The sequence below is a fragment of the Lepus europaeus genome, chromosome 17, assembly GCF_033115175.1.
Source record: "Lepus europaeus isolate LE1 chromosome 17, mLepTim1.pri, whole genome shotgun sequence".
Lineage (NCBI taxonomy): Eukaryota > Metazoa > Chordata > Mammalia > Lagomorpha > Leporidae > Lepus > Lepus europaeus.
Genome location: NC_084843.1, coordinates 33,995,370 through 34,010,973, shown reverse-complemented (window position 1 = coordinate 34,010,973; position 15,604 = coordinate 33,995,370). Strand labels below are relative to the sequence as shown.

At 38.4% G+C, this 15,604-nt stretch overlaps 2 protein-coding genes across 2 annotated transcripts in view; both read left to right on the top strand.

Moving 5' to 3' along the window:
- Nucleotides 1-2,081, top strand: part of LOC133776383 (cytochrome P450 2C3) — a 30,922-nt gene extending 28,841 nt beyond the window's left edge. The window contains exon 9 of the mRNA XM_062215315.1: nt 1,649-2,081. Coding sequence (XP_062071299.1) covers nt 1,649-1,830 — 182 coding nt within the window. The 3' untranslated portion in view covers nt 1,831-2,081. The remainder of the gene's footprint in view (nt 1-1,648) is intronic.
- LOC133775878 (cytochrome P450 2C5) overlaps nt 1-15,036 on the top strand; it is a 101,681-nt gene extending 86,645 nt beyond the window's left edge. The window contains exon 9 of the mRNA XM_062214373.1: nt 14,821-15,036. Within this exon, the coding sequence (XP_062070357.1) occupies nt 14,821-15,002 (182 nt within the window). The 3' untranslated portion in view covers nt 15,003-15,036. The remainder of the gene's footprint in view (nt 1-14,820) is intronic.
- Nucleotides 15,037-15,604: the final 568 nt, after the last annotated feature.

The window sequence follows — 15,604 nt, the reverse complement described above, 5'->3', positions numbered from 1 at the left end:
AGTGAAATTGTCAGGAAGATAACATTTGAGTATCTTCCTTCTAATTATAATGGTTCTAGTAGAAGGAGCTGCCATACTAACACAGTTTCATTTAAGGGTCTAATTTTAATACCGTTTTTAGAAGTGAGGACAGGACAAGAGAAGTGACAAAATGTGGTGTTACTCAGAATATGCTCCATCAGGAAGATGTTCCCATTCTATGGAGGAAAGGTTAAGGGAAAGAGGGTAGTACAGGAGCCTAAACAGATGTTCAACCAAGAGAGAGTGAAGGAATTACCAGCAGCTTCTGTGGCTAGAAGAATACAGCCACTGCCACTACTGTGGTGGGCCAGGATTGAGGGGGTGAATATAAGGAGGGAACTTCTGTGCTAATGCAGCCTCCAGAAGTCATTGTCCAGTGGTCAGACATGCAAGAACAGCACTTAGACCCAGGATGGCTCTGAAAAGAGGGAAAAAGAATTTTCAGTGCACCCCAAAGGAGAAGTAGGAGGTAGTATGGAGAGTGAAGGACATTTCTAACTGAAATAACTGAAACAGGTACAGAAATAGGAGATTTGCTCCTATCTGAGCACCTACACAAGTAGGCACTGAGCTATCCTTGATGTGGTGGTTCCAAGATTAGGTATAATCTCTAAGATGATCTCAAAGCAAGCCACTGCTACTCTTCTGCTTATCTTCCTTCTCATATTTGGAAGTCAGGCCTGCTTTTGTCCCAACACTGAGGGTATCCTTAGAAGAGTTTTATCTTAACATCTTATATTCCAGTCTGTGGATCAGATAAGTAATCTAAATTCCATATGCATTGTCCTATGTTAGCAACCTTAATGAATGCTGTGGAAAACAAGGATTGAATTGTATACACTGAGCACATTCAAGAGATCAGCATAGAATCAATGAGCTCCATCTGAATCCAGAAGTATTCAGGACTACCAACAGGCAAGAGAGTGAGATAAATCGGAAGTAGTCAGCCTGTTTCAGGAGTGGTGTAAAGTTAGTAACTGGATTATGGAAGTGAGCGGAGAAAGAGGAAGGAGATGAGGCTGCCTTTCCTTTGTGGGTGATTTTCTGTGCCATTTTATACTATCTATTAATAAATAATCAAGTAAGCATAATGACTTTATATTTTTGAAGGACAAATTTATATATAAAAATTGAGCAATATATTCTAAATTAGAAAATTTAGTGTAAATAAAAACAAAACAGAATATTTGAAGAAAAAGGTTTGTGGTCAGTTTGCAACATTTTTAAATACTGGGCAATGGTAAACACTTGGAAAATTTTTAAGCAGGTAGTGACAAGATTAAGATTATTCTTTGGAACTCAACTGAGGAGACACAAATTTGTTGTTGAGTACTGGGTCAGAGGTAGATGGAAAAGCACAGTGTGTTTATCATGCCAGTTTGGATAGGTGAGTGTGTGTGTGGTGCGTGATTAGAAAGGTGTCACTGGCAAGCCTCAGCACAGCAGTACCTTTGTGGATGCACAGAAAATAAATAGTTTTTCCAAGCACAAACACATTAATGAAGAAAGCCAGGTTCGGGTGTAAACAGCTGGAGCCATAGGGTACACAGGAAATAATTAAAACTGTTATTCACTTCATAGTTATTTATGTCTCCTCTGTGAATATCAATTTTTGTGTCATTTTTAGGAAAAAGAGTTTGTGTTGGAGAGGGCCTGGCCCGCATGGAACTGTTCTTAATCCTGACCACCATCTTGCAGCATTTTACCTTAAAATCTCTGGTTGATCCAAAGGATATTGATCCCACGCCAGTGGATAATGGGTTGGTCTCTGTTCCACCCTCCTATGAGCTGTGTTTTGTTCCACTCTGAAGTATTCACCAGGCTCCGGTGCAAGACCTGCACTCTCAGGCTCCAGTGCAAGACCTGCACTCTCGTTTGAAGAAGGCAGATGCTTTCAGGCCTATGTGTCACCTGTTACCCACCCGGTCCTTCCAAGCTGGAATACCATCACTGAGCCCTGCCCCTTCTCACCATTTCTTGTCCTTCAACCTCCAGTTCAAATTTCCTTGCATGGAAAAAATCTCACTCTTCCAAATACAACTCAGAGTTCCTAAATTATATCTCATTTGAGGTTGTATATCAAATGGAAACACATTATAAACATCATTTTTGGGGGCCAGCATTTGGGTAACAAATAGAGCTGCTGCCTGCAGTGTCAGCATCCCATATGGGCACCAGTTTGAATCCTGGCTGCTCTACTTCCAATCCAGCTCTTTGCTATGGCCTAGGCAAGCATGTGGCCTGGAAGAAGCTCCTGGCTTGTAGCTTCAGATACACTCAGCCATCTGGGGAGTGAACCAGAGGATGGAAGACCTCTCTTTCTCTCTGTCTCTCTCTCTCTGCCTCTGCCTCTCTGTAGCTCTGCCTTTCAAATAAATAAATATTTGAAAAAAAAAAAACCAGGTGACAGCCTTTTGATTTAGTAGTTCAGATACCCTTAATAGTTGAGATGTCCATATCTCATGTTGGAGTGCCTGGGTTTGAATTCTGGTTCTGATTTGGACTCCAGCTTCCTGCTGTTGTGTGTCCTGGGAGGCAGCAGATGATAGCTCACGTGGTTTGGTTCCCTAAAATCCACATGGGAGACCCCAAAAGGATTTCTGGATCCTAGTTTGCCCCTGGGCCAGACATGACTCTTTCAGGCATTTGAGGAGTGAGCCAGCGTGGGAGATCTCTGTCTAACTTCTCTTTCTCTCTTCCTTTCAAAATAAATAAAATGTCTAAAAACTTAAATGATTACAAAAATTTAGAATCAGAAATTGTACTATGGATTTTTTTAGACATTTTAAAACAAATGATGAAATTCACTTTTTACTCATCCTCTCTCTCAAGGATATTGTCTCATGACAGTTTGGCATGTATATTTTCCATCTTTTGCTACGGGTTATTCAAATGGAATTATGAGAGTGTTTAGCCTAACGTTTGAGATGCCCCCAATCTGACTGAATTGCTGAGTTCAATTCTCTCCACTAGCAACTGACTCCATCATCCTGCTAATGCAGACCATTGTAAGCTGTGGTGATGGCACATGTAAGTAGGCCTGTGCTACCCTCATAGTTGACCTGTCTGCACTCCCAGCTCCTGGCACTAGGCCTAGCACTGGGCCATTGCAGATACATGAAGAACAGAACGAGGGATTTCTCTTTGAATCCTTGTCTTTCAATCCTTGTCTCACTCTCTCTGGTTCTCAAATAAAGCATAAAAATGTAAATAAGTGTATATATGTAGGTGATGTATATGTTTATGTATGTATATATGTATATTTGCATATGTATGTGTGTATATATGCATACATAGAGGGAGAAGACAGAGAAAATAACAGGAGATAAACTTGAACATGAATGTCCTTTTTTCACACACCCCCCAGTTGTTAAACACACACATACACACACACACATACATAGACATACACAGACATATAAGCATATTAAGGCACAGAAGAGAGGAATATCTATATGGATACATAAAATATTTGTATAAGAATATAGCTACAATTTTGAGGTCAATGTATCATGCATATTTTTACAAACAGTAAAAAAATGAGTGTTTCTCATAATACTCTGTTGCACAGTTATCATGTAATTTTCAAAATCACTACCAAGGATATTTAGATTGTTTTAACTTTTAAAACAAATTCTGGTACATACATGCAGGTTTTGTTATTCATGTGCTATTTCTTCAGAATGGATTCCTAAATGTGGAACCAATGCACCATAGCATATGGGAACTTCTGTTTCTCATAGATTCTGAAACCCTAATGTTATGTATGTGTTGACCTTTCTATTATGAATGTAATTAGAGAAAAATGGAATGAGACAGAGAGAGAAGTTGATTTATTTTAGAGAAGTAGCTCATCCAGTGCTGGGGTTGGCAAACATGAAATCTGAGAGTCTGAAGGCTGACAAGCACGACCCAGGGAAATCATGTTGCACTCTTGAATCCAAAGACTGACTGGAGGCAGAAGCCCTTCCTCCCTGAGTGTCCTCAGTCCTTTCTCTTAAAGTCTTCATCTGGTCGGATAAACCCAATGGATATTATGGAGGATAAGCAGTTTCTCTCAAAGTCTGTGGATTTACATGTTTATCCCTTCTAAAGAGCACTTTCAGAATGTCAATATTAGTGTTTCATCAAACATCTGGTATTACAGCCTAGCTAAGCTAACACAATATTGCATCATCACAGAAACCATCCGTAAAATAAATCAAAGGAAAGTAGAAGAACATAAACAGCAGAAAATAATGAAACAGAAAATAAAAATACTGCTGATTCCCTTTAAACCTATTTATGCAGTGAGTAGACTAACAAAGTTGATTATGCCTAGACAATGCTGATCAGCAATAAGAGAAGGCGTGAATAAGCAATAGCAGGAATGACGAAGAGAATATAACCATGTAGTCTACTGAAATAAACAGTTAAAATACAGAAGATATAATAAGCACAATAAAGCCAATATTTGAAAATGTAGACACCACTGATGTAATCCCAGAAAAACAAAACTTAAGGCCTGGTGTTGTGGAGTAAGTAGAGGTGAAGTCAGTTCATGTCCCACTGCTTCATTTCTTATCCAGCTCCCTGCAAATGGCCTAGGAAAAGCAGTAGAAGATGGCCCAAGTGCTTGGACCCCTGCTTCCCATGTGTCAGACCAGAAGAAGCTCCTGGCTCCAGGCCAGGAAGCCCTGGCAGTTGCTGCCATCCGGAGAATGAAATGAAAAAGCAGATGGGAGACCTCTCTCTCTCTGTTTCTCCCACTCTCTCTGTAACTCTGACTTTGAAATAAATAAAGAAATCTTTAAAAAAAAAAGCAAAGCAAAACTTAAAATCATAGAGTAAGAACAGAACAAAAATGAATCAAAATTGTTGAATAATTATTAAAATTCAAATCCATACTTTATAAATTTATGTCAAATACACTTAATCACCAGAGACTTGACTAACACATGCTTGCAAACTTTAAGAAAGAAATAAAAATAGATACCAGTGCCAAATGCCTTCACCCCTTTCCTTAAATTATTATCTGGGATGTGACACGTCACCTGTCCTACTAATTTCAAATTCCAGCTCTACTCCTTCTCCAACTGGGAATGGAAACATGTGAACCTCTAAGGTAATTCAAACATGCAGACTGCTGTCATAAAGTATATTTTCAAGATCAAATTATCTAATATGGGGTAAATACCCAGCACGAAAAAATCACTAAAATATTTCTACTTTCAATTTTGTTGTGTTGTTTATATATTTACCAGATATCAAAGTAACTTTGCTATGATACATTTTAAAGGTGTAATTTTCATTTAATTAAAAGGCAAAGTGTTACTGAGACAGAAAGAGTGAGGGAGAGTGAGAGAGAGAGATCTTCCATCTACTGGTTCAAATTAGCAGGAAATTGGATCAGAAATAGAGCAGCCAGGACTCAATCCAGCTCTGTAGTAACAGATGGAGGCATCACAGGTGGTGGCTTAACCTGCTGCACCACAATGCCAGCTGCTATATTATACTAAATGTTCCTAAAAATTATTTTGGATTTATTCATGATTAATGCACTTTCTAGCAATGAAATTATTGCCGATACCACGTATCTATATAGTTTTCATTGTTGCTATCTTGACTATAGTTTTGAGATAAAGAACTCATTTTTAGTATTTCTATGTTTTTTTTTAAGATTTATTTATTTATTTGAAAGTCAATTACAGAGAAGCAGAGGCAGAGAGAGAGAGAGAGAGAGAGAGGTCTTCCATCCGTTGGTTCACTCCCCAGTTGGCCACAATGGCCAGAGCTGCGCTGATCCAAAGCTCCTGGAAGCCAGGAGTTTCTTCCCAGTCTCCCACATGTGTGCAGGGGTCCAAGGACTTGGGTCATCTTCCACTGCTTTCCCAGGCAAAAGCAGGGAGCTGGATCAGAAGTGGAGCAGCTGAAACTGGAACCGCCACCCATATAGGATGCCGGTGCTGCAGACCGGGGCTTTAACCCACGGTGACACAGCGCCAGCCTCGAGTATTTATATGTTTTTGATTCATACTGGTCATGGAACAGTCAGGAGGTACTCTCTTTAATATTTAAATAAATTTTTAAAATGTTTCTCTGGTACATAGAAATTGTACATTTATGAGGTATGATCTGATAATTGAGTACATGTTTACATTATGTAATTTTCAAATCAGGGTAAGCATATTTTCTCCGCAAATATTTATCATTTCTTTATGGAAGAAGCATTCCAAATGCTATCTTCTAGGATTTTTTGAAAAATATAAATAGATAAAAATTTTATAACCTTGTCCTGTCTTCAGCTCGCCTCTCTTCAACCTACTTTACTGTACTTCTAATTTTTATGAAATCCATTTTTCTTAGATTTCATATATGAATAAGACCGTATACTACATTTCATCCTCAACCTGGCTAATTTCACTTGACATATTGAAGGAAGTACTCTTTTTTTTTAAGATTTATTTATTTATTTGAAAGTCAGAGTTACAAAGAGAGAGGAGAAGCAGAGAGAGAAAGAGGTCTTCCATTCGATGGTTCACTCCCCAAATGGCCACAACAGAGAGAGGAGAGGCAGAGAGAGAAAGAGAGAGGTCTTCCATCCCTGGTTCACTCCTCAAATGGCTGCAACGACCAGAGCTGCACCTGGAGCCAGGAGCGTGGAGCTTCTTCTGGATCTCCCACGCGGGTGCAAGGGTCCAAGGACTTGGGCCATCTTCTACTGCTTTCTCAGGCTATAACAGAGAGCTGGATTGGAAGTAGAGCAACCGAGTCTCGAACTGGCATCCATATGGGATGCTGGTGCTTCAAGTCAGGGTGTTAACCCACTGTGCCATAGCGCAGGCCACAGGAGGTGGACCTTTTACATGTCCATTCAACCATACAGGAAGTGAGGCATCACAGCCTCACTTTGATGATTTTTTTTCTCTGAAAGTTAATAGAGGTATTTTTTTGTTTGTTTGTTTGTGTTGTTTTATTTTGTTTTTTTTTTACTCTTATTTAATAAATTTAAATTTCCAAAGTACAACATTGGATTATAGTGGCTTTTTCCCCCATAACATCCCTCCCACCCACAACCATCCCATCTCCCACTCCCTCTCCCATCCCATTCTTCATCGAGATTCGTTTTCAATTTTCTTTATATACAGAAGATCAACTTCATACATCCTAAGTAAAGATTTCAACAGACTGCACCCACACAGACACACAAAGTATAGAGTACTGTTTGAGTAGTAGTTTTACCGTTAATTCACATAGTTCAACACATTAAGGACAGAGATCCTACATGGGGAGTAGGTGCACAGTGACTCCTGCTGTTGATTTAAGAATTGACACTCTTATTTATGACATCAGTAATCACCCGAGGCTCTTGACATGAGCTGCCAAGTCTATGGAAGCCTCTTGAGTTCGCCAACTCCAATCTTATTTAGACAAGGTCATAGTCAAGATGGAAGTTCTCTCCTCCCTTCAGAGAAAGGTACTGCCTTCTTTGATGGCTCATTCTTTCTGCTGGGATCTCACTCACAGAGATCTTTCATTTATATCATTTTTTTTTTATTTTTTTGCCACAGTGTCTTGGCTTTCCATGCCTGAAATACTCTCATGGGCTTTTTAGCCAGATCCGAATGCCTTAAAGGCTGATTCTGAGCCAGAGTGCTGGTTAGGACATCTGCCATTCTATGAGTCTGCTGTGTATCCCGCTTCCCATGTTGGATTGTTCTCTCCTTTTTAATTCTCTCAGTTAGTATTAGCAGACACTAGTCTGGTTTATGTGATCCCTTTGACACTTAATCCTATCATTATGATCAATTATGAACTTAAACTGATCACTTTGACCTGCAAGATGGCATTGGTACATGCCACCTTGATGGGATTGAATTGGAATCCCCTGGCATGTTTCTAGCTCTACCATTAGGGGTAAATCCAAGTAAGCATGTGCCAAACTGTTCATCTCCTCCCTCTCTTATTCCCACTCTTATATTGAACAGGGATCACTTTTCAGTTAATTTTAAATGCCTAAGAATATTTGTGTGTTAATTAAAGAGTTCAAACAATGGTATTAAGTAGAACAAAAAATACTTTAAGGAATAAAATAGTAAGTTGTTCCTCGACAGTTAGGACAAGGCTGATCAAGTCATTGTTTCTCATAGTGTCTATTTCACTTCAACAGGTTTCCTTTTAGGTGCTCAGTTAGTTGTCACCAATCAGGGAGAACATATGAGAGATTGAAAATTCATTCTCTATCATTTCCTTTTCTTAAGTTCCTCTGTATTTTAGCACTCGCATGGTTTGACTGCTCTTCAAGTGCTATCTGAAATGAGCATGTGTCTCCACATTCATCAGTTCTTCTCTTACAGCCTCCATAGCTATGCAGCCCATCCAGGAAATTTTAATTTTTGCTCTTTTCAGTTCTAGAATTTGTATTATTATACTTTTCATTCCCTCTTACTTCCTATTTGCCCTTTATTTTTTATAGAACCTACAAAACTTTAAAATAGCTAATTGAAATCCTTTTATTTATTTATTTATTTGACAGAGAGAGTTAGACAGTGAGAGAGAGACAGATAGAAATGGTCTTCCTTCCATTGGTTCACCCCCCAAATGGCCGCCACGGCTGGAGCTATGCCAATCCAAGGCCAGGAGCCAGGTACTTCCTCCTGGTCTCCGACGCAGGTGCAGGCACCCAAGCACTTGGGCCATCCTCCACTGCCCTCCCAGGCCACAGCAGAGAGCTGGACTGGAAGAGGAGCAACCGGGACTAGAACCCGGTGCCCATATGGGATGCCAGCGCTGCAGGTGGAAGGTTAATCAAGTGAGCCACGGCACCAGCCCCACTATTTTGAAATTCTGTTGGGATAATCTCATCACCTAGTATAGCTTGGAGTACATTTTAGTAACTTTATTTTCCTTTTAATGAGGAGTCACATTTCTTCATTTTTATTGTAATTTTTTTATTTTATGTTGAATATTTTGATTCATGATTTATAGGGGATCTGGATTATGCTGTCTTCCTCTAATTGTCATTGATTTTTACTTGAAGAAGCAGTTAAATGACTAATAAATGTTTATTATTGAGGCTTAGGACAATTCTGTTGCATTAAGGTTAATTTCATCGTTGAAATTCGTCTTTGGGCAAGGGCCTTATTCTAGGCTGTGTTACTTCGTGTGACTGTGTATTATTTTGGAGGTCACCAGAGAATATGTGAGGTGCCAAATATTGGCACCTGTACACTGTACAAATGTGCTCTTTACAGTGACTGGACTGGAGGTTAGCTCTTTCTATCAGTGCACAATGTCCGTTATCCATCTGCAGTTCTCTATCTTTTATGAGACTTATAATTTGCTACATGGAGCTTCTTCCTGAATTGTCAAATCTAATCCACACCTATGGATTTAAGGGAGTAGTCTTGTATACTTTTGAAAACCTACCTATTTGTAGATTCCTCCTCTTCTGTACCCTCGTCATAAATTCTAATTGCCAAATTTTGATCTCTGTCTTCTAAGAAGAGCACATGCTTTGACCTGCACTGTGGTAGAAAAGTGTTCTATTGTTAATATAATCATTATCATTAACACCATGAAGTATCATTATTGGGGATTTTGACATGTGATAAGGTTTGAATAAAATTTTTTAATATATTATAGCACACAGTATTATAATAAACTAATGCAAATATGTTCATATCTTACTGATGAGGACAATGAAGTACTGAAATCTTAACTTACCTATAGACAGTGCTTAATTTGATAGAACTAGGCCACTGGATCTGAAACTAAACTCTAAATCAATAGGTTTTATTATTTCGATGAATCTAAGGAAAACTTAATAAAAGTAAATTTATCTCATCTGTCAATAATAATATGTGACAGCTAACTTGAAAGAGCATAGGAGATAAGAGACACAGGGAGTTCCTGATTATTGATGGTTGGACTTCCTATTGATTGACTTCACAATGGTGTGATGTTTATATGATTTAGGTTTTCCTAGGCTAGAATATGCAGGTTACTCTCTTGAGGTGCTAAAGAGCACACATGCCAGACCTCCCATTCAGCCATGTGTTCATCAGAGTAAACATTCCACTGTTGTCTATTGTGTTCCAGAGGTTTGATGCTCAATAGGTTCACATTATTAAACACATCAGTGACTTAAAAAATATTTTCCACTTATCATGGGTTCATCACAATATAACCCCATTGTAAATTAAGGAACAGCTCTACTTAATAGTTTCTTCTCTTGATAGGAAATCAAAAGTTTTTCAAGAATATGGCCATTCATTTTCTGAGTTCTGAAGAAGGTCTTATACCTATTTCTAAAGGGAAAGATCTGAATTTTCTGTGACATTGCACTGTGACTACTATTTAGAGCTCAGGAGCAAAGGAATCCAGGGAGCCTTGTTAATCTGTTGCAAAGTAACTGCTGGTATCAGATCACAAAATTTATTATGATACCCTTTGAAGTCCACGAACAGTGTCCCTTACAGGGTTATATTACTTAAGACCTGCAATCTTGGCTACTAATTTAATCTCTGTTTTGGAGCAGATAAAGTCTCCTTTGTGTACTTCATTCTCCTCGTCTATAAAACAAAAACATTAGATGGCAGATTTCTAATTTTATTTCAGATTCTCTCACTAGCACATTATTCTTGTGCTTCTCTCTTTATCAGGGCATGGATATACTATGTCTCTGACCTCTGTTCTACATGATGATGGTTTCCCAACCCACAGAAGTTTGAACCAGAGCACTCCTTAGATGAATGTGGAATCTTAAAGAAGAGTGACTACTTCATGCTTTTCTCAAGAGGCAAGCAGTACAAATAAGTATAGTAAAATATCCTGTGGCATGGCTATTGGACAATTTCCCACATTATTTACCTATTCAAGGATATTCAGATTATTTAAATTTAGCATCAAAAATATGAAATATTTATGTATGTCTGGCAAACTATATACAACATAATTTGAATGAAATTACAAAAATGATAAAAGAAAATAAAAATGATAGAAATAAATGGAAATATATTCCATGTACATGAATACAAAGATAAATTATAGTTAAATTGTCTTTCTTCTTGATTTGGTCTATAGATACAACACAATGCCAATCCAAATATAGGTAAACTCTTTCTTTAAGATATCAAAGTCTGATGGTAAAGTTTGTATGGAGAAGTTAAAAAAAATCCAGAGTAGCCAGTAATTAAGGAAAACAAAGTCAGAGGGCTGACACTACTTCACCTGCTTTCATAACTTTTACTAAATCTATAGTAATCCAGAACATGTAGTGAAAAAATAGACAAATTAATGGAACATAATAGACAGTCAGAAATAGATTTAAGTACAATCAATTGATTTTTGAACAAAGAGCAAAGGCAACTCTGTGCAGAGGATAGGCATCCCCAAAATGCTTCTGGAACAACTGAACACTCTTATGTCCCCCAACTCTAAAAATAATACAGACATTGGCCTTTTCTTCTTCACAAAGTTAATTCAAAATAGGTCACAAACCTAAATGTATGCAAATATGATATTATAAGACTTAGCACACAAGAAAATCTAAATGATCTTGCTCTGCCACTGGTTTTCTAAATGCAATGTCAAAAGCACCTTCTGTGAAAGAAGACTTGATCAATTGGACCACATTAAAAATATAGATTTTTCAAAAAATAATGTCAAGGTAATGAGGAGGAAAAACACAGAGTATAAGAGATACTTAGAAAAGACCCATCTAATAAAAGACTTAATTTGAAATAAAGAATCTCAAAACTCAACAATGTAAAATGGACAACTTGATTTAAAAATAGGCAAAATATTTGAACAGATACCTCATTCAAAAAGACAAGGCAAGCAAGTATTTAAAAAACATTCGATGTGTTCAATGTAATACATTATTAGAAAACTGCAAACTAATAACAACAGAGAGAAGGCACTAAACATCTATGCAATAGCTCTGATGTAAATGATGCATAAATCAAGAAGTTGAGAAGGATTGTGGAACAATGGGGACTATGTATCACTGCTAGTGGGAATTCAAAGGGTACAATCATTTGGAAGAAAATTCTACATTTTCTTACAAGACTAAAATATTCATACCAGTTTTTCACCTGTTGTGCTCCTTGGTATTTATTCAAATGAATTGAAAACTCATACCTACCACATAGCCTACACAAAGGTGTCTATAACAAACTTATTAATCATTGACAAAAATTGGAAGACATCAAGAGGTGTTCAATACTTTAATGGATTAACAAACTATAATACTTCCATGCAATTGAATGTGAGTAAGTATTATTTATTGTTAAAAGGAAATGAGTTGCTAAGCCATGAAAATACATGAAAGAACCTTATGGATATCACTAAGTGAAAGAAGCCAATATGCAAATGCTACACGCTGTGATTCCTACTACACAACATTCTGAGAAAGGTAAAGTGTGGTGACATAAAAAAGATTATCTGTGAGCAAAACACTTGAGTCATTCTGGTTGATTTCCCAGGCACGTTAGCAGGGAACTGCATTGGAACTGGAGCAGCCAGGACTCCAACTAGTACTCAGGTAGAATGCCAACATCTCAGGTACTGACTTAACATGCAGTGTCACAATGCCTGCCCCAAGAACAATATAATTTTCTGCAGTCAGCTAGAACTTGCATGATTCTTCCTCTGGAGCTAGTAAATTCCCTCCTTATACATGATCAGGAACAGCACTCACAGTGCCCATGAACTTCCTCTTATTGACAAGGTTACAGGGGCTCTGGGGTGCTAACACATTTCTTCCATGTTGAGAAAGCTAAAGTGTAGGTTGATTGAATTCCTCCTGTAGATGCATAACTACAATACCTAAGAGCTCTTCCTAGAAGATAAAAATCAAAATAATTTCCTTAAGCAACACACTCAAGATATTTAACTCCACAAGATCATTGAATATCTTCTTTTTTTTAACTTTTATTTAATGAATATAAATTTCCAGTGTACAGCTTATGGATTACAATGGTTTCCCCCTCCCATAACTTCCCTCCCACCCGCAACCCTCCCCTCTCCCGCTCCCTCTCCCCTTCCACCCGCATCAAGATCCATTTTCAAATCTCCCCATACACAGAAGATCAATTTAGTATAAAGATTTCAACAGTTTGCACCCACATAGAAACACAAAGTGAAACACACTGTTTGAGTACTAGTCACAGCATCAAATCACAATGTACAGCACATTAAGGACAGAGATCCCACATGAGGAGCAACTGCACAGTGGCTCCTGTTGTCGACCCAACAAACCGACACTCTAGTTTATGGTGCCAGCAACCATCCTAGGCTGTCGTCATGAGTTGCCAAGGCTATGGAAGCCTTCCAAGTTTACCGACTCTGATCATATTTAGACAAGGTCATAAAAGACAGAGTGAGGATAGTAACCAATGATCCTAAGAGTGGCATTTACCAGGTTTGAACAATTATACAGCATTAAGTGGGGAAGAGGACCATCAGTACACACAGGTTGGGAGTATTGAATATCTTCTATGTGATGTCCCTCACCCTGTAGCATCATGTATAGAGATAAAAGTATCCGCAAATGCTGGATACCACCCAAGAGCCTCACACAAGGTTAGAGAGCTAGTTCAGTAAATGTATCATTGGAATCCAGTGTGGTGAGTGCTGTGAGGGAGGAATTCATGGGCTGTATGGGATAGGGGAAAAGTATATGGGTGATAGAGGGAACATGTATGGGAAGAAGTTAACAGCTTCTTGCTCTCTCATATCCCTTTGTGAGGCATGGCATGGAGTAACCAACATTCTAATAATAAAAATGACATTTCACCTGCCACAAAAGTAGCAGAGAATGTAAAGAAGAGGAGGCCCTGCATTACTAAGGAGGTAATAAATCACAGGATCAGAATGGTTGCTCTAAATGAAGGATGTAAAACCTCTGCTGAATAACCATGGAGCTACAGAATCAGTACGAATTGGGTAGAAAACTCTGCAATGATTCCAGAGCACCCTATTCTTCCTCCAATGATTGCCATATATCTTAGATATTGGAGCATACCTTCAACTTGTGCACTCGCCTTGGCCATAGACTCTCCTTCCTTTATTTTAAGAATTTTGAAGTATACTTCATATATGGCATTGTAGATACCATGTCACAGGAAGGACTTCTTTTCAAGATTCACATTTCAGCACAAAAGAAAAATAAAGAGACATTTACGAGTCCAGGTGATTCAAGCTTCAATGAAAGCATGACAATGATGTTGTGGATACACATAGCAGGCCAGAATTTTTACCTTGAGTGACCAGAAAGCATGTGAAGGGGAAACTTGACCTTGATATTGAATATAGAAAAAGAAAATTGTTTTAGCCAGAAAGAACAGTATAATATAAAACTTGAAACTTGATTGTGCTTTACAGGTTACTGAAGAGTGTGCATAGCTGTAGCTAAGAAGAGAGTGTGAAAGAAAAATAAAGGGACATCGGATGGTGAAAAGGTAAGGAAACAATGTTGGTGTTTCTTAAAAAAAAAAAACGGCATGAAAGTTTGAAATGTCAGAAGAGCAGTAATAACATGGGAATTATTAGTGGACTGCTTAACATGGAGGGAATACTCAGTAAATATTTGTTAACTGAAATATTTAAGATCAGATGCTACATGAATAGCAAGTATGTCCAACTTTGTTCACCTGTCTATACAACCACTTTACCATCTGTCCATCCACATATCCACTCATGCATCCATCAATCCATCTGTTAATATATATTTTTATTGTACCAGTTACAAACAGTGTTTGTTACATTCACAGTTACTCACTGGAAGTAATTGCCCTCTCTGTTTGATATTTTCAGGAAAACGGAGTTGTGTGGGAGAGGCCCTGGCCCGCATGGAGCTGTTTTTGTTCCTGGCCTCCATTTTTCAGAATTTTAAACTGCAATCTCTGGTTGAGCCAAAAGACCTGGACATCACTGCAGTTGTCAATGGATTAATTTCTGTGTCACCTTTGTACCAGCAATGCTTCCTTCCTGTTTGAAAAGGGACAAACTGGCTGCCTCTGTGTTGTCATCTGCAACTCCCCCTCCTCAGAGGTGTCTATCCCTTCCACTATCAACGATATCCTCTCTGACTTCTCTCACGTCTTGCTTTTCCCTCAGACCCAATGAGCACACAACCTCCATTAAGGGAATTTCTTAGGGTCATTTCACAAGAGTATTTTCTACTCCCTGTATTCTGCAACATTTACACTGCTTCCCACATCTGCTAAGCATTTCAATGTTGATCTACCATATATGAATCATTGTAAAACGGAAATAAATGATGAAAATAGACCAATTCTCCCCTCTGCATCTTCTAAACAAAAAAAAAATTACTAGTTGTAGAGTCAGTACTCTGAGTACTCTGGGTTCTCTTCTTTTATTAGGGAAGCAGGTAAGAAATGAAAGAAGGCCTGGTGCTGTGGAGTAGTAGGCTAAGATTCTGCCTGCGGCACTGGCATCCCATATGGGCGACGGTTCGAGACCCAGCTGCTCTTCTTCTGATCTAGCTCTCTGCTTATAGCCTGGGAAAACAATAAGCACTCATGGGGGAGACCCAGAACAAGTTCCTGGCTCCTGGCTTCAGATCGGCTCAGCTCCA